The 24,335-nt window shown below is 40.1% G+C and overlaps 1 protein-coding gene across 5 annotated transcripts in view; it reads right to left on the reverse strand.

The window, feature by feature from the left end:
• ARHGAP21 (Rho GTPase activating protein 21) overlaps positions 1-24,335 on the reverse strand; it is a gene marked incomplete at its 5' end in the record, with an annotated part of 135,366 nt that overhangs the window by 110,470 nt on the left and 561 nt on the right. For 2 of the 5 annotated variants that reach the window (XM_081104065.1, XM_081104064.1), the window contains one exon: positions 2,859-2,982. In XM_081104065.1, coding sequence (XP_080960191.1) covers positions 2,859-2,942 — 84 coding nt within the window. Of the gene's footprint in view, positions 1-2,858; positions 2,983-23,025; positions 23,468-24,335 lie in introns of those variants that run through there. The other 3 variants (XM_081104068.1, XM_081104067.1, XM_081104066.1) reach the window with 2 other exon arrangements.

The following is a 24,335-nucleotide window of genomic DNA, read 5'->3' on the forward strand; positions in this document are numbered from 1 at the left end:
CTCAGCCCCTAACCTAGGCTGACCAGGCACCCCAGCAGGACCCCCACCCTGATCTGGGACACCCATCAGGGAAAACCAGCTGGCCCCCACCCATGTACCAGGCTGCTATCCTATATAATAAAAGGGTAATATGCAAATTGACCCTAACAAGACTGGGAATGACTGGTCACTATGACACACACTGACCACCAGGGGGCAGACACTCAATGCAGGAGCTGCCCCCTGGTGGTCAGTGTGCTCCTAAAGGGGGAGCTCTGCTCAGCCACAAGCCAGACTGATGGCTGCCAGGACAGTGGTGGTGGTGGTAGCCTCTCCCGCCTCCTCAGCAGTGCTAAAGATGTCTGACTGCAGCTTAGGCCTGCTCCCCGCTGGCAAGTGGACATCCCCCAAGGGCTCCTAGGCTGCCAGAGTGATGTCTGACAGCTTAGGCCCAATCCCCCGGGGAGTGGGCCTAAACCAGCAGGTGGTCATCCCCCGAGGGGTCCCAGACTGCGAGAGGGCACAAGCCGGGCTGAGGGACTTCCCCCCCACACCCCCCCCCCCCGCCCAGGGCACGAATTTTTGTGCACCGGACCTCTAGTTTAATAATAAACAAAACCTTGACAGAATTCCCCAGCAGTATGCCAAAAGAGTACCTACTGAGATCTTTGCCAAATGTGACACTTTTCTATTTCCCATCATATCATTACTTTTGTCTCTTTCTTCAGTCGGCTTCCCTTGCTCCTCATCCTGCCTTGTCATTTACTCTTCTTATTTCTCTCTCACATTTCTTCCCTACCTATATATATCATAAACTTTCCAAAGATATCTAACAGCCTCTTTGGGTACCACTTAGCTTCAATAGTAAAACTCCACTAAAACCAAATGCTACTCTTAAGTCTTTCTACAAATCAGAAGTTACACACTGGAAGCCTAGACCCACATCTGGCCACAGTATTTTTAAAAACTTGAGTTAGTCATCAACATTTAAACATTAGGACGAATTTATATAAAAATGCAAGTTTAGTTTCTCCAGGAAACGAAATGATATGACAAGAGTAGGATCAACATAGCATAAATCTCCTGAAGCTGAATCTCCAGTTAGCCACAGCCTCCATCAGCCCTGCCATGTTATAATGACTCCTCACCTCGCTTCATTCTGGTATGGAGCCTGTCTAGCCCCAAAAGCAGAGTATGTGACCTCCGCCAAAAACCTTAAGTGAAGGCATAACATCCACAGGCCATTTTTACTTAATGCTGCGTTCTTCACACTCTTCTTCTGAGAGATGTTAGCAAACAAATGGCCTATTGTTGGATCTAAACCACAAGGAGAGTAGTAACATCAATCTTCAAAACCCCAAGCCAAGGCATGTCCAAAGGACTTTTTATTGCTGGCCGCCTGGATCAACTCATCCCTAGATTCTGTTGCAACCCCAAAATTCCTTTGGAATTAGCCAGAATGAAGTCTTCACAAGGCCCAGGACCCCAAACTAGAAAACTTTCTGATGATGAGGCTAACCAATGAGTTTAGTATTAGCTGCAAACTAGTTACTAAACACTAATATTTTTTGTTTCAGCTTTAGTGTGCTCTGAATGTTATGAATTTTACATGTAAGATAATTGTATCTCTCTTCTTTTATTCTCTAAGTAGCCATTTAAAATCCATATTTTTATGGTAATGTAAATCCATTAGGGAGAGAACTAGAAAGTGCATTGAGGGATCAATCTTATACTGGGAGATATATAGACTAAATGACCTCCATCTCTAATTTCCCTGTACATTAGTCTACTGTGCCCAACCCTAACTATGAAAATATCTTTTCACCATTCCAGGATAGAAAGAATAGGACATAAAGGAAAGTACTGGAGACCCAAAAGTCCCATTTGGAACTAAGCTCATGTTTCATAAACGTCTGTTCATTCATTGGCTACAGGAGAACAGAGAAATAAATGGCAGTATGTGTGTGTATGGGACAGGAGTGGTACATTTCATTTATTATCCACTGATTTCAATATTTTGAATTTGTTTTTCTTCTAAATTTCAAACAATACTAAAGCACTTTTTAGAATAAGGATGATGAATACCCACAAAGTGATAAATAAACCTGCAAGGTAAATAATTCATCATTTTTAAAGATTCATTGATAGCTGAAACAAAAATCTATCATGCAGGTTTCTTTCAATTCTAAAGAGAACGCATTAAGTTGAATATGTACAATATTATTTAAGACTTATAAAAGCAGTCTACACCTGAGAATAAACATGTTGATTGATTGAAGGTTGAAGGAAAAAAAGAGTTTTTGCTTCTTAGGGAAGAAAATCCAAAAACATGATAACTATCATGAAAAATATATTCAGTAAATTTTCTCTATTGCAAAATAACTACTTTCTCAAAAGACTGTCTAGTAACAGAAGATGTTTTAAAAAGAATTTCCATTTAATCCTATAACGACAGAAATCAAGAACCAAATTTCATTAAAAATTAAAAACTAGCTAAAAAGAAACTCATCCCAAAATCTTGCCTACCTTATTAACACAGTATCTCATGAAATACATAACATTTACCTTATCTTACAATTTTATTGCTTTAATTTTTGCTAGTTTTATTTTCCCCTCCCCCTCCATACAAAGCTTTACAAATAAAGTCTAGTACATGCAGCTTAAGAGTTTATTCTTTTAGGGAAATTCTGATCATCAGAATTGAGATATGTCATAGTACACAAGTATTTCAATAAAAAGTAACAGTCTAAAAGATTACTTTTTAGACTGTTACAGGAAGAGAGTGATTTCATATCCAGCATTTTCACTGATTTTTTTTTTCTTTATACATTATAGCAGTTTTGGATTAAAAAGCAAAAATACATATTTATCAAACAAACCTGATCACTCCACGCACAATACAGATGGCACAATAAACTCCAGTTGTGGTTGTTCATGCAGTTTAAAATCCTGAACTGGGCCATGACTGCCTGGAGCAGGTCTCCGAGGTTCTGTGACTCAGCTTTTGTCAGCACCGGGCGGGCGGGCGGGCGCTGTGAGGGAGCTCCGCAGTGATGCCATCCACAAATAGGATCTCCCCCTCCCTTCCTGCCCGCAGCAGAGCTCACTGGCAGGACTACATCACCTCCCCAAGCACCGTACATTCAAATGGCTACATCACAAAGGAAACAGTTTTCACAAACATCTTATTCTATATTTATTATTATTTAATTTTTTAAAAGATGATTGCTTCTACCCTCTTTCTGGGTTTATTCTCCAATGAAAACACAACTTGGGAAGGTGGTATAATAAATCAAGCTTGCAGGCTGCTCCCGTAACAAACCAGCTCCGAACACAATGCCGTGGCAGTGTCCCTGACCCATACACTGAACTCAGTCCAAACGGTGCCTCCTTTTTCTGCCTTTCAGTACACCTCACACTGCCAACAACACCTTAAATGTCTCTCGCCGTGGATACCGTATTACCACTCTCCTGCTTCTCTTCCTACTTCTCGAGCCATCCCTCTTTTGCAAGAGGCAGTGTAGGAAAGTGAGAAAGCCCAGACCTTAGTAAGACTGACGTCACTTCCTCACCTGCTCCCTCCTAGAGGTCTGACTGGAAGATAAGGGCTTCATCTTTAAACTGCAGCTCATTCCTTTGTAAAATAACACCTGCCCACATGGGATATTTTAGTACAAAATAACATGCTTAAAGCAGAGTCTACCACACACCTAATCATGAAGGCTATTAATATTCTTTAGACGAGCCTTCCTTCCTATCTAAATTAGAACTCTACCTCTTATTTTAATGATTTTTTATTAGTAATTACTTCCAAACCTCTCTTAAGCCCCACCCTTTTCCCCAAGCTCCAAATTTGCATGTCTAGACTCTTGTTAAGCACATACAACTGGATACCTTATGCATATCACATGTCCAAACTGAACTTGTTATCTTCTCTCTCAGAACCGCAGCAGCTCTGCAAACTCTCATCTGCATAAGGGCAATTGGTCACTCAAACAGAAGAACCCAGAGATCCTAGACTCCCTCTTCCTTACCTCTCACACCTAGTTACCAAGTCCTGTCACTTCAACTAAACTGTATATTTAACCTGTCTCTCTTCTATCCCCACTCACTGCCTAAAAATTGACGGGGGTCTCCCAAACAGCTGTCTGGAACCTTGCCTCCACAGGACTATCAAAACAATCTTTGAAGCCACAAGCTAATTATGATTAGCCTGCCTACATCCCCTCCCTGCTCCTTTCTGCCTCCAGCAGTTCCCCAAAGTATGTTCCTGCTTGTTCTATAGATTAAAGAATATGAATTAGTTAATGAGAAAAGTCTCCAAAGGCAAAGTAAGTTTCCAAAAAGCCAGGTTAAACAAACAGCCAAAATAGTAAAGTTGCAAGGTCAGATTCAAAGCCCTCAAAATCTGAAAACTGAAGCTCCTATGAACTTGTTTCTAACTCGCTAGTCTTTGAAATCTTTAGCTGAGTTGTCTTGCTCTACCTGTCCCATTACCCATGTATATCCATGAAGACAGACACCAGACCATGTCTGTACCTTTTCATTGCTATATCCCCAGGGTCTGGCACTTATAAGGTGCTCAATTAATATTTGTTGAATGAGTTAATAAATGTGGAAGGACAATTCTAAGTATGATAGGAATCTTTGGCACTAGAAGCATCAAACTTGAATTATTTAGGATAAATAACTTTTATTTTGGGACCAAGGGGTTATCACCAGCTGTTTGCAAACACAAATTGTTTCCTTTTTTAAATGATCCCCGAAGCTATTAGGACAGGTGTAAAAAGCAAAATCCCTAAATACCTACAATGACACTGTCTATTCTGTCCCCATTGGAGATTCTGAACAACTCCCGGAGAGGGGAGGGAAGGGTTTCAGGCATCTTATATTCAGAAGTCCCCAGGTGATCTGAGGGACCCTCCTTAGTAGTTAGGAACCACTAAGCTCATACCAAAGGGTGGAAAAAAGGACTTGGAGGCTAAAGGCACAACCACATATAGTCGAGCTGGTATGAATCACTCCTGAACACAGCATGTAATTCAGTATTAGTATTATTGCAATACTTATTTCCTGGCTATTTAACAGAGGTTTACATTAGAGAAATGTGGATGAAGGACGCAAGGTATCTCTGCAGTGTAATAGTATCTCTGTACTGCGAATATAAAGTTATTTCAAAATAAAAGGTTAGTATGAAAAAGACCATAAACAATTATAAGTAGCAATGAACATCTCTATCATCCAGATGTGATCCCGAAATATCATTCACCACTAGAAGAACGTAGGGGCTCTTAAAAAAAATGGCTGATTCCAGGTCTTGGGCAGGAAATACACATAAAAGATAAATTAGAAAATCATATTGGACAGGAAGCTAGCAAAGACAATTAAGCTCATGTCTAAAGAACTCGGGAGAAAACTAGAAGAGGCTACCACTAGTATAAAATACAACAATTGGGGGTATAATATGGACTGAAGCATACGACATATGTTTACATCTACCAGTTAATACTACTAGATAGATGATAGGTAGGTAGGTAGGTAGATAGATAGATACAAATAAGCAGATAGATAGGTAGACACATGATACAACACATAGGTCACCTTCTGAACTGATTTACTTCTATAAATAAAGGAAAAGAATTAAGAAAAAAAATCATAGTGTCATATGATCCCCCCCCCGCCCCCCACCATGCACAGTTTACATTTCAAAAACACTGGGTAATGCATATCTATATTCCTATATGGACAGTTCTGAAATTCAAACAGGTCTGAAAGTTAAAACATGTTTTATAACTTATTAATGGCAAAACCTACCTTGCCCTGAGCTGACATGAAGCTCTTTCCACGTCTATTTATTCCCCACAGTAAAATATCCATGCATTTATAGCATAAAGTACTCTAAGAGCTGGATGCTGTCACAGAACCTGCATCATCATACATTTCTAAAATTTGAAAACTTTTGAATCATGGATTATAGATCTACACAAACGGCACTAGCGGTGAGGGTAACTTGATGTCAGGAATCCAGAAGAAACAATGAGGGGGGGAAACAGGAGGCAAGACCCTCTCCCCTGGGACTGGGAACATCTTTTCTGCCCAGGGTCACTAAGGCCAGAGAAAGCTTTCCAAGCAGGTAAAATCTGAGCCAGACTTTGAATGAAGTATGGGATTCACACAAATGAGAAGGCATGGGAAAGGCAAAATGGACATGAACAAACATGAAAAACACTTCAGACTTTATTCATATTCAGGGGATAATGGATCTGCCATTTTCTTTGAGTGAATGTTTTATGTTTGACAGTAAGACATTATAAGGAAGAAGTATATGTACTTTATTTTTGAAAATCATTTTTTTATTTTTCAATTACAGTTGATATATATTATTATACTAGAGGCCCTGTGTACCGATGGGGTCCAGCCAGCCCACCCCAATCAGGGCAGATCAGGCAGGGCTGGCAGGGGGGAGGGTATGCAGGAGGTTATTGGCCGGCCCCGCCCACGATCAGCCCCCCAACCCTGATTGGGGGCAGGGCTGGCCAGGGGAGGGGCCAAAGATGTTGGCCGGCTGGCCCCGCCCCCCTGGTCAAACTCCAGTCCGGCTCCCAGTCCAGGGGACAATTTGCCTATTACCCTTTTATTAGATAGGAGGGTTAGTTTCAGGTGTACACCCCAATGATTAGACATTACCTAACTTACTAAGTGATCATCCAATAAATCTCGCACCCATCTGACACCATTCACAGTTACTAGAATATTTTTTACTATATTCCCTATGTTGTACTTTACATCCCCATGCCTATTCTGTCACAACCAATATGCACTTTAAATCTTGTGACAGTTGCTCAGCTTTAAATGAATCACAGGCTTTCTCTAAAAAAATCTGTAAAATATGATCAAACTAGCACTCTAGAGAAATGATAAGCAAAACCTTAAGGAACCTATAGAAAATTATCTGACAAACCAACCATCTCTAAGACAATAAACTCAGCATATGGCTTTTGCTCACTAAGGTGACACATGGGAGCAACAAATTTCAGTCATTGTGTACCATAAATTGACACTTTGAAGACATCAAGTTTCCTAGTTTGCCAAAAGACAACCAGGGTTGATAAAAGTTTTAAGCTGTCTATTAATTTGGCGTTGAACTGTTTATCACTTAAATAATTGAACACAAACAATTTCCAGCTATGTGAAACCAGTAAATCTAGATTAAAGTAAAGATTTTTCTCCTTGAAGTTTTTTTCTTCCTTCTAGTAAAGCTATTATGATCAAGTTAACACTCTATGCATTAAATCATGATATTCCTCTTCTGGCTGGGTAACCTTAACTAAGCTCTGTAGCTAGGTTTCCACATCTCTAAAATGGATATAAGACATACCTCATGAGGATAAAATGAGGTATGGTACTTAATAAGGGTTCAATGTTCTCTCTTCAAGCCCTAAAAACTTACCTAAAATCTACTTTATCTCACTGTATGTGTCCAAGAAACATATTACAGCCTAGCACTTACAGTTTATTATGATTAAATAAATATTTTTTTAATATATTTTATTGACTTTTTACAGAGAGGAAGGGAGAGGGATAGAGAGTTGGAAACATCGATGAGAGAGAAACATCGACCAGCCGCCTCCTGCACACCTCCTACTGGGGATGTGCCCGCAACCAAGGTACATGCCCTTGACCGGAATCGAACCTGGGACCTTTCATTCCGCAGGCTGACGCTCTATCCACTAAGCCAAACCAGTTAGGGCAAGATTAAATAAATATTAAGGCTAGTAAATGTCAACAGAATAAATACCTAAAGGGCAACAGCAATAGAGAATACTCAAAAGCTGTGACACTCAAAACTGGAGACAAACAGATACATATTGCATGACAGAAATCAAAGGACTACTAAATAAGTACAAACTATACAGTTCATTAGCAACCATACCACCTTTGCAAAGACGAAGAAAATTTTACACGGAAACTGATTTATAGATTAACAAGTAATGACTTTTCTTCCTCAATTTGGCAGTTTTCCTTCTGAATCATTCTCACTCTTTGCCTTGGCCATACTGTTCTCTCTGCCTGAAACCCCATCAGAGGCTTCGACACATACTTAAGATTCCCCCTGGGGGTTGTTTGTCTCTTATTACCGAGCTGTAAGGGTTCTTTATATATTCTGGAAGCAAGTTCTTGATCAGATATATGCTTTGCAACTATTTTCTCCCCATCCATGGCTTGATTTTTTACTTTCTTAATGGTGTTTTACAAAGAGCAGAAGTTTTAACTTTGATAAGTCCAATTTATCGTGGGTTGTTTGCCATCCTCTCTCCCCCAGTGCTTTTTGTGTCCTATCTCAGACATCTTAGTCTGCCCCAGAGCCATGCATATTTTGTTCTTGACTAGAAGTTTTATTGTCTTAGGTTTTACAGTTACTTCCCTGTTCCACCTGGAGCTAACTTTTCTGTGTGATGTGAGGTAAGGATGGAGGTTCATTTTTGTCCATAAGATATTTACTTCTCCCAGCACCACTTGAATTCACTCCACTGAATTCAAATGATCATACTCTCCATTCTCTTCCCTAGTTCTATATATCTATCATTATTATACCAATTCTATACTGTCTTGGTTTTGTGGCTTTCTGAGTAACAATTATAAAATAGCAGAGTGAGAAAAAAAAATAGCAGAGTGAAAATTCCAGACTTTGTTCTTTTTCAAAATTGTTTTGACTACCCTATGTCCTTTGCCTCTCCATATAAATTTTAAGAGTCAGCTTGTCTATTTCTAACAAAATAAATGTTAAACTGTGCTGAAATTTAAATTGGGATTGAATTGAATTTACACAGCAATGTGTGGCTAAGTCACATCTTAACAAGTTGAGTTTTCCAATCCATAAACACAGTGTATCTTTCTATTCAGGTTGTCTTTAAAGTATTAAAACAATAATGCTATTATTTTTATTCCACTTTCTGTTTGATAACATATAGAAAATATTAATTTTTGTGTGGTGACTTTGTATATTTGTATCCTTGCATCCTGCAACCTTGCAAAATTTGCTAGTCCTAGTAAGTTTTATTGGTAGATTCCTTACAACTTCCTATGTGCACAATCATGTTTTAGGTAAGAAAAAGAATTTTCCTTCCCTTTTTCCTTCCTTTTATTTATTTTTCTTCACTTATTGCACTAAGGAGGGCCTCCAGTTTGATGTTCAAACGAAGTGTGGACAGCAGACATCCTTGCCCTGTTCCCATTCTCAGCAGTAATAAAGTATTCAATATTTCACCAAGTATAATAGCAGTAAGGAACCCCTTTACCAAATTGAGTAAGTTTCCTTATATCCCCAGTTTTCTACGAATTTTTATGATGAAATGAGTGTTAAATTTGTCAAATGCTTTTTCTGCACCTACTGAGATGGTCATATGAATTTCCAACTTTATTCTGTTAATATGTTAAACTCTTAATATGTAAAAATTATAAACTAACCTCTCATTCCTGGGATAACTTCAACTTAATCATGATATATTATCTTTTGTGTATATATTGCTAGATTTGATTTGCTAATATTTTGTTAAGGATTTTTAGATCTACAACCATGAGGGTTATTGGTTTGAATTCCTTTTCTTATAATGTTCTCGTCTGGCTGTTGCCAGGCTTAAGCCGCCTCAGAAAAAGAAGGGAAGTGTTTCCAACACCTCTATATTTTTTGAGTTTGTATAGAGTTGGTATGATTTCTTCCTTAAATGTGTGAAAGAATATATCAATGCCGCCATCTGCATCTAGTTTTCTTTGTCAGGAGGTTTTTAATTCCAAACTCCATTTCTTTAACCCATATGGCACTAGTCAGAATTTTTCTTTTTTCTTCTTATGGCAGTTTTGTAATTTGTATCTTTTAAGGTGTGATACTATGATTTGAAATAAATACACAGTTGGTCTCTATTCCCATTTCTGGCACAGAGCTGCTAAAACCCTTGGAATTCCTAAGTGCTGAGAGCACCAAAGGTGTCTTTTGCTATGTTAACGAGGTGACTTTTGAATGACACCAAAGTAGCACAGCATTTCCAGTGGCCACAAACTAATAGGTTCAGCTAGGTCAGGGGTGGGCAAACTTTTGACTTGAGGGCCAAAATGGGTTCTTAAACTGGACCAGAGGGCCGGAACAAAAGCATGGATGGAGTGTTTGTGTGAACTAATATAAATTCAAAGTAAACATCATTACATAAAAGGGTATGGTCTTTTTTTTTTTTAGTTTTATTCATTTCAAATGGGCATCCAGCCCGCGGGCCGTACTTTGCCCACAGCTGAGCTAGGGGTTCTCCAAGGCTCATACCACTCCAAGCAAGACTCCAGTGTTACCTGGTCTCTCCCACTGAGTCCACAGTGTAATTGTAACTGTTTCTACTAATACAATTTTTTATAAAACATTAGAGGCCCAGTGCACAAATTCGTGCATGGGTGGGGTCCAGCAGGCCTGGCCCCAATTAAGGCAGATTGGGGCTGGGCCTGTTGGGAGAAGAAGATGGTGAGAGGTTGGCCGGCCGGCCCACCCCAATCGGTGCAATTAGGGCCAGTATGGCTGGGAGAAGAGGCCACAGGCGATTGGCAGGCCGACCCCGCCCTTGATCGGGGTGGGAGAGTCCAATCAGGGGCCGGGGGGAGGGGCCGCGGGAGGCCAGCTGACCCCACCCCCTGACCGGCAGGTTCGCTAGCCACAGTGGGCGTCATCACAACTGGTCATTACGGTCCTTACAGTCGTTACAGTGTTACGGTTGCTGGCTTTTTATATATATAGATAAAGGCATCTAAAAAAAACTCCACCCAAATAATCCAGTTTAAAATGGGCAAAGGACCTGAACAGACATTTCTACAAAGAGGACATACAGATGGCTGATAGGTACAGGAAAAACTGTCCAACCTCACCAATCATCAGGGAACCACAATGAGCTATCAGCTCACCCTCCAAGTGTTAGTGAAGATGTGGAGAAAAGGGACCCTTGGGGACACTGTTGGTGGGAATGCAAAGTGGTACTGCCAGAATACAGAGGTTCCTCCAAAATTAAAAATAGAACTATCATATGATCCAACAATCCCACTTCTGGGTCCTTATACAAAGGAACTGAAATCAGGACCTTGAAGATAATACAGTTCAGCCTTAAGAAGGAGAAAAATCCTGTCATTTGCATCAACATGGATGGACCTGGAAGGCATTATGCTAAGTGACATAAGCCAGACACAGAAAGACAAAATACTGTATGATCTCATGTATACCTGTAATCTAAAATAGTCAAACGGGTGGGACGCAACCAATCAATACGTCTCTCTCGCATCAATGTTTCTCTTTCTCTCTCTCCCCTCCACTCGGTCTAAAAATGGATGAAAAAAATATTTTCAGGTGAGGGCTAACAAAATACACACACACACACACACATACACACCCCAAATACCATTTAAAAAAATAATAATTAAATTAAAAAATAATAAAATAGTCAAACTCAGAGAAGCAAAGTAATTGCAGAATTTGGAGAAGTGATGGTCAAAGGGTACAAAGTTTTAGTTACTCAAGATAAGTAAGTTCCAGAGATCTACAATATAGCAGAGTGCCTAACAATGCTGTATTGTATACTTAAAATTTGCTAAGGTGGTAGATCCTATGCTGTGTTCTTACCACAAAATCGTAATAATAAAACAATAATAATCAAGGAGGTAGAAGGAAACATTGGGTGGTGATGAATATGTTTACGGCCCTGATGATGGGGATGGCTTCATGCGTGTATACTTACCTGCAAACTCACAGAGTTGTGTACATTAAATATGTACAGTTCTTCATATAACCCAATAAAGGGATTTTAAAAAGAAATGAAGTCATCTAAAATATTCAGAACTCTGAAATATTTGGGCATCTAAGAACTACTATAAAAGTAGGACCTTTCAAGAAGCTACGCCTGGACCTCTGTTTAAACAGCTTTATTTCAAAGTCAACTAGAGAAGCTAGGATTTTCTATTAACTCTCAGTGGCACTAGCACTCGGTCCAAAATAAACATCACTTCCTAAAAGAAAAGAAATACATCCCCTTATATGCAACCACACTCAAGGACATCAGTTTTCTAAAATGCTTTCCTTAGTCCTTCAAATTCAAATCATTCTCTTTCGAGATGCCTATCAACCGTGATTGCGCTTTCTTCATTGGTTCGCTGGTGTGGCTCTGCCAGATCCTCTTTGTTAGTGGCTTTGCTCCTTCTCCAACATCCCTCTCACTGCCGTCAAGAAATCCTGCTTCTATTGCAGAAGTGGCAGCTGGGCTCTGTAATTAGTTTACATTGTATTTGCATTGTATTAGCCAAAGCATCTCCCAACCAGTGGGACTGAAAAGACAAGACTGATTCAGTGAAGAGACAGAATAACTGCTGGTGTTAAAGGAGAAAGGGTGTGTAGATGTTAATGATTTGTTTATTATTACTTATGTTTGAATGATTTCTGAAACCCTTCAAAATATATGCTTAGGTAAAGAACAATATATACTTTTTCTTCCACTGTAAGTTTCCCTATTCTTGATAGTTAATCTAAACAAATAATTACAAAATGCACCAAAGAAATTATTCTAAGTTGTTTGCATAAAGAAAATGACATGAAACAAATTACTTTTATAATACAGCTAAAAAGTAACAGCTTCAAAGTGACCAAAGTCAGAGTTCGATCACCTCAAAAATGTTAACTTTTGATTCAAGTATTATATACAAAAAACAAACAAAAAAACCCCACACATATTACTTGAATTTTAAAGTGCTCTTTTGACACAAAATCTATTTTACTTGAAAAGAATATTATTTTGGAAAACTAATGACATAGAAATATGTTTCATTACAAATAAAAAATAATTTTAATCTTGGAATTTTCACTGGTTCATAGTCACTTAAATTTTCTCTCCATATTTTTTGCCTCTTTTCTTCATATTGATTTCAAAGTGGTCAGAAGTCCGGGTACTATAAGAATTTAGACTTTGAAAGTAGCTGTGAATGTCACTTTCTTCTGTTCTCACATTGAAAGATCACCATGGGGCCTTTTTTTTAAAAGTTAAGGTTTGGGGGTCTCAGTCCCAGGTATTCTGTTCTGATTCGTTAGCTTAAGTGTGGGGCTAAGAATCTGTAGTTTTAAAAGTTGTCCAAGTGATTCTAATAATCACTCAGAATTACTTGACTTAAATTCCTACCCAAGCAGGAATCCCCTCTGTCATCTCTTCGCTGAAGGTCATCCTACCTCTGCAAAGAACACAGTGACCCATTTATCTGTCTATCCACTAATCCTAGTTCTGCCCTTCGGAGCCATACAAAATTAATCTCTTCTCCATACTATTATCCGTGAAAATATCTCTTTTAAAAAAAATATTATTGATTTCAGAGAGGTTCAAAGGTCCACGCTCAGCCACTGAGCCAGGCAGGCTGGATACTGAAAATACCTTTGTGCAGTGCTTTTTAAAAAACTTTATTTTTATTGCTGAAAGTATTACAGATGTCCTCTTTTTCCCCCATTGACCCCTTGTAGCCTGCATCCCCGCCCCAGGCCTTCACCACGCTACTGTCTGTGTCCAGGATTCATACATATATGCATATAAATTCTTAATTAATCTCTTCTCACCCATCCACCCCCAACTTCCTTCTGAGATTTGACAGTCTGTACAGTACTTTTTAAGAGTTTCTTCTTTCCTAAATTTATAAAACTGATATAAATTTTGTAAATGGAGATAGATAGATGGTAGATGGATAGATAGATAGATCCCCATTCCCCTCCTCATGGGCAGAGGAGGGTATCTAAAATATATTATTAAATGAAAAAAGGAGTAAATTGAAAACAGTTTCCTAAAAGCATTATAATAAAGATCTGATTTATTTATTTATTTATTTTTGTTAATCCTTTCCTGAGGATATTTTTTCCATTGATTTTTAGATAGAGTGGAAGGGAGGAGAGAGAGACAGAGAGAGAAACATCAGTGTGAGAGAGACACATGGACTGGTTGCCTCCTTTGCACGCCCCGACTGGGCCCGGGATTGAGCCTGCAAATGAGGTATGTGCCCTTGACTGGAATAGAACCTGGGACTCTTCAGTCAGCAGGCTGACATTGCAACCACTGAGCCAAACTGGCTAGCAGGGGTGGGCAAACTTTTTGACTAGGGGGCCACAATGGGTTCTTAAACTGGACCACAGGGCCGGAACAAAAGCATGGATGGAGTGTTTGTGTGAACTAATATAAATTCAAAGTAAACATCATTACATAAAAGGGTACGGTTTTTTATTTTTTTAGTTTTATTCATTTCAAACAGGCCAGATCCGGCCCGCGGGCCGTAGTTTGCCCACAGCTGGGCTAGGGCATAACAATCTGATTTAAACTGGGTGCCCACACCAATTTCCTCCCCTCACAATCACTAGATATGAAATATGTTTCCAGAAGCCAATATGCAGAACCCATAGAAGAGTAGGTCTCATCAATCATACTAATACAAGTTCTTTTAAATATATATACATTTTTATTGATCTCAGAGAGGAAGGGGGAGAGAGAGAGAGAGAGAAACATCAATGAGAGAGAATCATTAATCGGCTGCCTCCTGCACACCCCACACTGGGGATCGAGCCCACAACCGAGCATGTGCCCTGACCATGAATCAAATCATGACTTCCTGGTTCATAGGTCAACACTCAACCACTGAGCCATGCCAGTCAGGCATACAAGTTCTTTTAAATACAGAATCTTTATTTATTAGGAAAATACTGGGATTCAGATATCTAGATATCTCGAGGTTAAAAAAATAATAATCCCCAAGATCATAGTAGATAAGACATATCCAGAAGAAATATAATCATTATTTATCTACTGATATTTAAGGATATTCTCCACATTGTAAGTAAGGAGAAAATTAAAATATTCTTAAGAATGTAAGTCCTGCCCTAGCCGGTTTGGCTCAATGGATAGAGCATTGGCCTGCAGACTGGAAAGTCCTGGGTTCGATTCCGGTCAAGGGTATATGCCCAGGTTGTGGGATCAATCCCCAGTAGGGGGCGTGCAGAAGGCAGTCAATCAATGATTCTCTCTCATCATTGATGTTTCGAACTCTCTCTTCCTCTCCCTTCCTCTCTCTAAAATCAGTAAAAATATATTTTAAAATATATATTTAAGTCCTGTCAAGATATATTAAAGATTAACACAGAGAACAAGAGAAGTCAAGAAACTAGTGTGGGGTTATAAGCAACACTGCATATATCTCATTCCTCATAACTATGCCAGAGATCTCTTCAGAACAGAGATAGACGACAAGGGGAAAAGGCAATAAGTAACCAATTCTGAATCAAAAACAAGTCCAATATCAAACAGAAAACTCAACAGCAGCTGGTCTGACTACGGAAAAGTAAATACACTCAACTTAACATTTTTTGATAATAGTTTGTTCTGGTCTGTCTAAAAACTTTCCCAGTAGATAAATCTTCAGAAATATCAAATTTGGATTTTAAATCTATTCTCTTATTCACAATCTACACAGTGGAATTTCTTGTATATTATTAGATCATTAGAAAAAAGAGAACTTACAAAAAATGTTTTTCATCACATTAAGTTTCTTCAACTTACAGTACAATGTTACCATTGTCTTTCAGATTATTTTAGAAGTACAAAAGGCCATCTTCCAGATTTCATTGCAAAATAAACTATTTGCACAATACTCAGTTTTTTAAAGAATATTACAGCTTGCCCTGGCTGGTGTGGCTAAGTTGGTTAGAGCCTCTCCCGTGCACCGGGTCAAGGGTTCAATTCCTGATTAGTGTACTTTACCAGGTTGCGTTGGATCCTTGGTGGGGGTGCATAGGGGAGTCAACCAATTGAGGTTTCTCTCTCACATTAATGTTTCTCTCTCTTCCTCTCCTTTTTCTTTCCTCTCTTTCTGGAATCAATTAAAATCATCTTCAGATAAGGATTTTAAGAAAAAAGAAAAAGAATATGACAACGTAAACTAAAAAAAAAATTGCTCCATTTCAGTGGAAGTAATCCAAATTTGAACTTTTGAGTGAAGATGTCTTCCTACTTAAACTAACAGAATATATGGAAGGCTCATAATATCTTAATATATTTAATTCCTTCTGGTCAATTAAAATTAGATAAATACTGGGACAATCATAAATCCAATAACCTTTCTTTTTACTAATCTAATCACACCGACCAGAAAGAAAAACAAGTGCCTACCATATGGTCTCTCTGTAACAGAAAATAGCTGCTTTCAATACCAGCATCTGTGCATCTTTATCAACATTAGCAGTGCCCATACTTAAATCAGCACATCGTTAACTATAATAAGATGACAGGTCCCTTCACAAAGCAAAGAACAAAAAAAACCCTGAATATATCACTTCTGTACTAGATTATATTTGACCTGGTCCTAACAAAGCAATGACGGATCAAAGATTATGTAATCAAGAAACAAGGACTTCATAACATGTTTAACTTGGAAGAAATGAACAGTAACAGTGTATGGAGAAATTTCCTTAGACTTGGGTCCTCATTTCTTTGATGGCCCTCCTCTAGTGATATGTCCCGCTCTACATATTCAAATCCAGGCTTTTGCTGAAATGCCACTTAATGGTGCCTGCTGCTGGCACTGCTGCCATTCCTAATTCCAACAGGCTTTGCCTTGAATCCTAACTTGCAGCAGAAATCCCCTGACATGCAATGGTATTCTGACAGATTCAGGTGCATGACCGAACACACATTCAAAATTAAATGATAGTGTTATATTATGTTATACTACAATGAGTCCAGAATAAATCCTAGGCTTCTAATTAGGAAAACACAGGCTTTTAAAACCATGTTGAAATATTGTTTTTAGTAGTATGCATCTTTTTCTAAAAGTGTTTAAGCATATTTTAAGCAGTATAGGTTTTCTAGAAACCAGATTTTCACCAGACTGATAAAAAAAATTACCTATTTTTTAAAATATGTAAACTGTCTTTTTATTGTAGTTTTGGAATTAAACAAGAAAGAGAAAATACAAAAATAACATAATCCCAAAATCTCATCATTCAGAATTAACAACTGCCAACATTTTGTAATAGTCAATGTTGTGATCATTCTTGGCTCATAATATTCATTTTAAGACAAAAAAAAATATGTGAACGCAGACATATTTTCTTTCTATACTTTCTCCATCAGTTTGATTCCACATTCATTAGTCTTTTAATTACTATGATCTCACCTCTCAGTACAAATTATTTCATACATTTGTACTACACACTGCCTTGGTTACTGTTACTTGGCTACCAGCTTCCCAAAGATAAGAAAGATGCAAAGAAAAAAAGGCACCAAATGTTAACAGCAGTACTACTGGAACTGCAGGTCTAAGGAAGAACATACACTTCATACTCTACATATTTTTGTATAATCTGAATTAAGTATTCACATATTATATACCTAGAAAGAAGCTCAATGACATTTTGGAGTGTTTCTTAGTCCTCATTTCATTCATTCCTTGGGAAAAAATCTGAGGTCCTAAAAGTGCTAAGTACGCTTTAGGTACAAGAAATACAATGTGAACAAACTGCACTTAACACATTCTAGATACGGTATCCATCCAAATAAACATGCAAAACTCGGATAAGCATGCCAGAGGGAGATTATGTGACAGGGAGAAAAATAAAGCAAGGAAGGAGGGCAGGTCTTGCCACAGGAGCAGGAGAGAGGCGTTCAATAAGCAGAATGGCCAGTAAAGGCTTCACACAGTAGATAACCTCTAAGCAAAACCAGAAGCAGACAAGGAAGTCAGCTGTGAGGATGCCCTGGCAGGGCTGGGGGTGTCACAAGAAGGTACAGCAAGTGGGAAGGCTCTGGGGAATGGCATGTGTGGTGTGTGCGCAAGAGCAAGAGTCCAGAACGCCCAGTACAGAGAAAGGGGGGTGAGAGTAACTGGAGGTGAGGAGGCTAGACTGTACAGGGCTTTGTGGGACAGTCAGAACTTTGGCTTTTATCCTGGGGGAAATGAGAAGCCATTAGAGCAGCGGTTCTCAACCTGTGGGTCGCGACCCCTTTGAGGGTCGAATGACCCTTTCACAGGGGTCGCCTAAGACCATCGGAAAACACATATATAATTACATATTGTTTTTGTGATTAATCACTATGCTTTAATTATGTTCAATTTGTAACAATGAAAATACATCCTGCATATCAGATATTTATATTACGATTCATAACAGTAGCAAAATTACAGTTATGAAGTAGCAACGAAAATAATTTTATGGTTGAGGGTCACCACAACATGAGGAACTGTACTAAAGGGTCGCAGCATTAGGAAGGTTGAGAACCACTGCATTAGAGGAATATGAGCAAAGCAGTGACATGATCTGTTTTTTAAAAGGTCCACTCTGATTACCATGGCTGAGACCAGTCAACCAGACTTGCATGCTATACCTGAGAAAAATGAGAGATCAAAGATCACTCCCAGATGCCTGGCCTGGAAGGGTGGGATTACTATTGCTCAAGATGAGAAAGGCTGTAGAAGGAGCAAATTGGGAAGGTGAGCTGGGGGAGTGGATGTAGAGAAGCAGGAATTTGGTTTTGGATATGCCTACTTATTGTCCAAGTGGAGTTTCTGTGTGGTCAGATCAGTTGGATATAGGAGTCTGAATCCAAGGGGTAAAGACACACACATGTACATACATACCATATATAAACTAGCAGTTTTATACTCAGAGATTGAGGAAGAGGAAACAATAAAGTTGGAGGGTAATCAAGAGAGTATAATATACCAAAATCTAAGAGAACATTTAATAAAAACTAAGACTTTTCCTGCTCATTCATTCATTCAACAAATATTTATTAAGCACCTACTATGTACCACACACTTAGAAACAAATATGGTCCCTATTCTTATGGGGCCTGTAATTCAGAGGAATACACACAATAAACTTTTAAGTGCTATTCCTAATATGGTATGCCGTGGTCGACAAACTGCAGCTCGCGAGCCCCACGCGGCTCTTTGGCCCCTTGAGTCTGGCTCTTCCACAAAATACCACGTGCTGGCACGCACTTACAGTGCGATTGAAACTTCGTGGCCCATGCGCAGAAGTCGGTGTTTTGTGGAAGAGCCACACTCAAGGGGCCAAAGAGCCGCATGTGGCTCGCGAGCCGCAGTTTGCCGACCACTGGAGGGTGTCTTGGGATACCGCACTAGCGGCAACTGATCAGTTCTTGGAAGATCAGGGAAGGCTTTTCCTGGAGAAGTAATACTGAAGAAAAGTACAGAATGATGAGTAAATCAGCTAGGGAGAGGTGAAGGCAGAGGAGGGGACTGAAAGAAGGGTGACGGAAAGCTGCACTTACAGGGACCTGAAGCGAAGAGACACTGATGCCCCAGGGGAACTGAAAGCAGCTCAGAGGAAGCTGTACAGAAAGAGGAAACGAGGAAACAGATGAGAAAGGAGATGGGCAAACCAGACTGTCATTGTCCTGTAAAACTTCTCAGGGTTTGAACTTTATTCCCAAGGCAATGGGGAACCAGAAAATTTTTTTACACAGGGGAATGAAATGATCAGCTTTCTACTGCAGGAGGAGCGGCCTATGGCAGGGACAGGGCGATGGAAGGAGACGGCCCGGCCTGGGCTCACCATGGAGATGTAGCTGGCCTTAGCTCAGGTAGTGACAGTAGGATTTGGAATGTAGACTCAATAGGACTTTGGATAGGAGGAAAGAGGAGTAAGATGAGTCAGGGATGATAACCTAGTTTTTGACCTGGACAAATAAGGAGATAGTGGTGCTACTCACTAAAAGAAGAAACACAGGTTGATGGTAGGGGGAACAATTTGTTGAGTTTGAAATGCCTGTGCGCTATCCAAAAAATAAAAACACTGGTAAACAGCAATTGGCTATACAGGTCTAGACATAAAGAATAAAGCCTGCAATAGAGTGCTAAATTTGGAATCACTGACATACACTAAAATTAAATTAAAGCCATGGGAGAGTGTAAAATAAAACCCAGGGAATGAGAAAAGAGAATAGAGGAATGGGGAGGGCCCGAGTCTGGTTAAAACCAACAGGAAGGGGGCAGACGAGGAAGAATCCTAAAAACAGAAAGAAAGAGCAAGAGGGAGAGGTATGGAGGGAGAGCTTAAGAAGGAATAAGGGAATCTGGGATAAAAGCAAAGTGTATAGAATGTATTCCAGAAAGAAGAGCAAAATATAAAATTTTATATGAACCCCCATACCAAAAAAATGCCTTATTTTATTATTTACACTATTCCAAAATCAACCAACAGATATTTTTCATCAGCTATAATACATATAGTCATAGGATAAACTTAGTCTAGGTGAAGAAGCAAAACATAAAATAAGTTAATTAGCATTAGTAAGTTTATTGTAATAATAGATGGTGAAATTGCTAAACGCTTGAACAACACTATGAACTACGGATGAAAAGTAAAATAAGTGCTGATATGGGGAAAGTAATGTGTCTAGAAAGCTGAAAGCCAGTTTTCATCTTTGGAAAAATAAAAAAGAAGGAAAGGCAAGTTTAACCTCAAAGGAAAAATACTATATGATATGAAAGGGGGAGAGAATATCAGAGGACTCAGAGAATCTAACAAAGTGATTTTATGAGCAACGTTACTCAAGGCTAGGTGTCAGAATATTTCTCAGGTCAAACAGTATACACACACACACAGACACACACACAGAACAAAAAACACTTATCAGAATAAGTGAAACCAATTTTGAAAAATAGATCTTCGATATGCAAAGTATATAATTTTGTGTGAACACAATGTGTTATCATCACTGTATAATGCCAATCTAGATATACTCTACTGGACTGTCGCAATTCTTTATTACATAGGAGGATTGTTATTTGTTTTTTAACCTTCCAGTATATTCTTAGAAGGTGGTGCCTACATTTACTGGTATACTGACACAATTAGATTCTAATCCTTAAGATGAATAAAAAATTTCTGATTATTTTTCAACAAAGCAATAGATTTTATTCATAGAAGGTGGAGTTAGCTAATTAGATAAGGCATGAAACAGTGAATCCTATTAACTCACTACATGAATTGCTTCTGTTCTACAATGTTATACTTTTAAGCTTATTAAAAGCATTAACATTAAAACATAGATGCTCCTCTTTTAATTAGGTAAGAACACATAGATTTATTATTCCAACACACATTTACAGCACAGCTATTGGTTTTAAAGTTTTTAAAGAAGGACAATACTATTCTAGAATGTAATACTTCAGATAAAATTAAGCACCAAAATTAAATACAGTGTTCAAAGACTTAAGTATCTATCACCCAAAGTTGAAACTTACACTCAAGTATGTATATAATCTTTAAATGAGCAAAATACAGCGCTTTCTTGGTTCCCAGACTAGAAATAATATGGCCATGCCAGCAGGAAGGGCCAAGTGAAAACAAATTTCACAGCCCTTAAAAAAACACATAACTGTCATTGTTAATAAAAGCCAAGTTTGCAACTGGAAACATTGCCTTGTAAGCCAAGGACAAGATGTGTCATTATAAATTCTTGATTGCAGGACATCCTTTAAATGCTCCCCTCTCCAAAAAAAATTCAAATAACATTAGTCCTTGCAAATTAATGCAAATGAATGTTAATTAAAGTATTCTCAAGACAATGACAAATAAGGCTTTAGGACCATAGTACATATTATTATGTAACTACAATACACATTAAGCAATCACCAGTTGTAGGTTGACCTTCCAAAAGGAGTGATTATGGTTTACCATGATCAGAGGATTGTGGTGTTATACTTAACCATGTTTTTTACCTGCAAGCAGGTGTTTACAGGTGTCAAAAAGCAAAACACCGATTCTAACTGTAAACTACAGTTCTTATAAACTGTACTGTACTTACCGCCCTATTTTCTAAGCACTTTTTAATTCAATATGAAGTAAACTACATGATGTGATTTTCTGTGCATGCTTTCCAAACAAAAATTTAACTTCTGATTCATTTTTATTAAAATGCCAAAACTCACACACTTGGAACTAGACCTTGTTTTGATGCCCACAAAGTTAAAATTTAACACTTACTGAATGTGAGTGAAGGCTCATTTGAGAATGTTATTGCTATCAAAAGTAACCTTCAATCTTTCAATAAAAATATGGGTAGTTCAAAAGTAAAGTTTAGGATGGCAGTACTCAGTACATTTAGCAAGAAAATTACAGAAACTATCACTAACAAACTAAACACAATACAGTCATGATAGCAGTAAACTCCAAATATAATGGGAAAACATAAATGCGAGGCAACAGGGCATATCAATGGACTTCCTATGATTTCTGTCCTGCCTGCTCAAAACATTTCAAGAACCCTGGCATAAAGTCTTCTGGGCCTTTCCAAAGATGCTGGTCTGAAGGCAATGCAAGCCACCCAACACCCCAGAGCAGCTCACAGGTCTGCTGTGAGCCTTAGTAAGTATCAGTAAAGGCAGGAGAGTTTTCAGGGAGGTGGAATTACAATTCTATAAAGTAGTTTTCCAAGGCTGTGCCTAAAATGCCCATTAGGAAAGACGCGTTTTTCTACCCAAAACAGAGATCCGCATCAACAGCAGCCAGGACACCCACTGGTATCAGAGAGGAAGCCTCAGGTGCAACAAGCACAGCAACTAGCACCACCTCAGAGAGCAAACCTAGATGTGCACGCACCGCATTCACAGAGCCACCCCCTAACCAGCCCAGCGCCACGAGTCCTGGAGGATGGCGACTGAAGGGCACAGTTTGGTATTCCCAGACAACTGAAATGGGAGAATTCCCCGCTCAGCCTCGGCGGTGACTAAGATGGGGACATTTCAAAGTAAGGAAAACTTTCCTGCAAAGGAATCACCCGCAGTTCCTGGAAATAAAAATGGGTGAGGCTTCACCTTGCTCCTGGTCAGGCAGGGGTGCTCCCACACCAAGCAGCTAACATAAAAGCCCCCCAAAGCCTCTTCTTAGGCCCGGTGGCAAGCGTCCCTCCCCCCCACCGAGAGAAGGCACCCCCCAAAACCCAGGCCACGGTGGGCTGGGGAGGCTGCCTCTGCACTTACCTCACAGGCGGGGGACCCGTGGGCCTTCAGCGTGTCACCATCTCCCTCCAGCTGACCAGTCCGACGTGTGGCCATCATTTCATTTCAAATCACAAAGAAGGGGCCAATCCTTTGGAGTCCACATTGGGGGGAAAGGCTGCCACACAGCAAAAAGGGTAATAATTCCACACCAGGCTCCGAGGAGAGACAGGGCCAGGGAAACCAATAATGGGCCAGGGAGGCAATGTTTTGATGAAGCCCCCGCAGGATGCCCTGATGATTCCTTCTTCGGGCTTCAACTGACGGCACCGTCTTCGTCCATCTCTCCAGACTTCAAAAACAAAGGCCGGCTTCTTGGCAGCGAGGGAGGCCAACGGCAGAAAGCGGTCCCCTTCCTCCCGAGTCCGCGTGGAATCTGAGTGGGTCGGGAAGGCTCCAGCGTCAGCTCCCAAGGAGATCGCTCCTGGAACAGGGAAAAGTTAAAGGGCGTGAACTTTCTCCAGACGCTGACCTTAGCCTTGCCCACAAGTCCACCCCAAGCGCGCATTTCCAACACCTGGAAAGGGAATTCGATCCATGCAGATGAGCCACACAAATTAAAGTTAAAACAAGCCTCCCATGGGGGGCGGGGGGAGGAATTAGGGGGGAGAGAGAATGCATAAATCAGGAGAAAGAAGAAACAACAGAACTGAACTGCACGGTGGTTGCGACAAAGACGCCTGTTGTGCAGCCTTCGAGAAAAAGCATTCCCTTTCCAAGTGCATGTCACGAAGGTATTTTCCGTGCAGAAGAGAAGGGGTGCATACGTTCTTCCGCATCACCCAGATAGGTGCACTTACGGGAAGTTTTCTTTCCACGAGACTAAAATGGGGTAAGACTCGACAAAAACCCTCCCGGCTCCCCTCCTGCCCATCCCAAAACAAGAACAAAACGCCAGCCTCGGTCGCGGCCAGCCGGCTGGGTGGCTGGGGCGCCCGCCGCCAGCCCGCGCCCCGGCCAGTGTCCCCGAGGAGGCGGCTGTTTTCCTTGGCCCGCGGCGGCGCTGGGTGGGGACGGCGCGGGGCGGGCGGGCGGGACTCGGCGCAGCTCCCTCTCCCGGGCATGACTCCGGGGCCACCTCCACGAAGCCGCAACCCGAGCAACTTCGATTTAGTGGCTGCTCCCCAAAACTACCACTCGGCATGATCCTTTCCTTCCCCCGTGGCCACCGAAGGGGGAAAAAAATAGGAAAAAGAAAACCACCACCCACCTACCAGGATTTCCTCCGCCCCTTCCAGAGGCGGGTCGGTGCGCTCGATCTCCGGGGAAGGGCGGCCCAAATACGAGCTTTA

Source organism: Myotis nattereri, assembly GCF_964212035.1.
Source record: "Myotis nattereri genome assembly, chromosome: 1".
NCBI classification, from domain to species: Eukaryota; Metazoa; Chordata; class Mammalia; order Chiroptera; family Vespertilionidae; genus Myotis; species Myotis nattereri.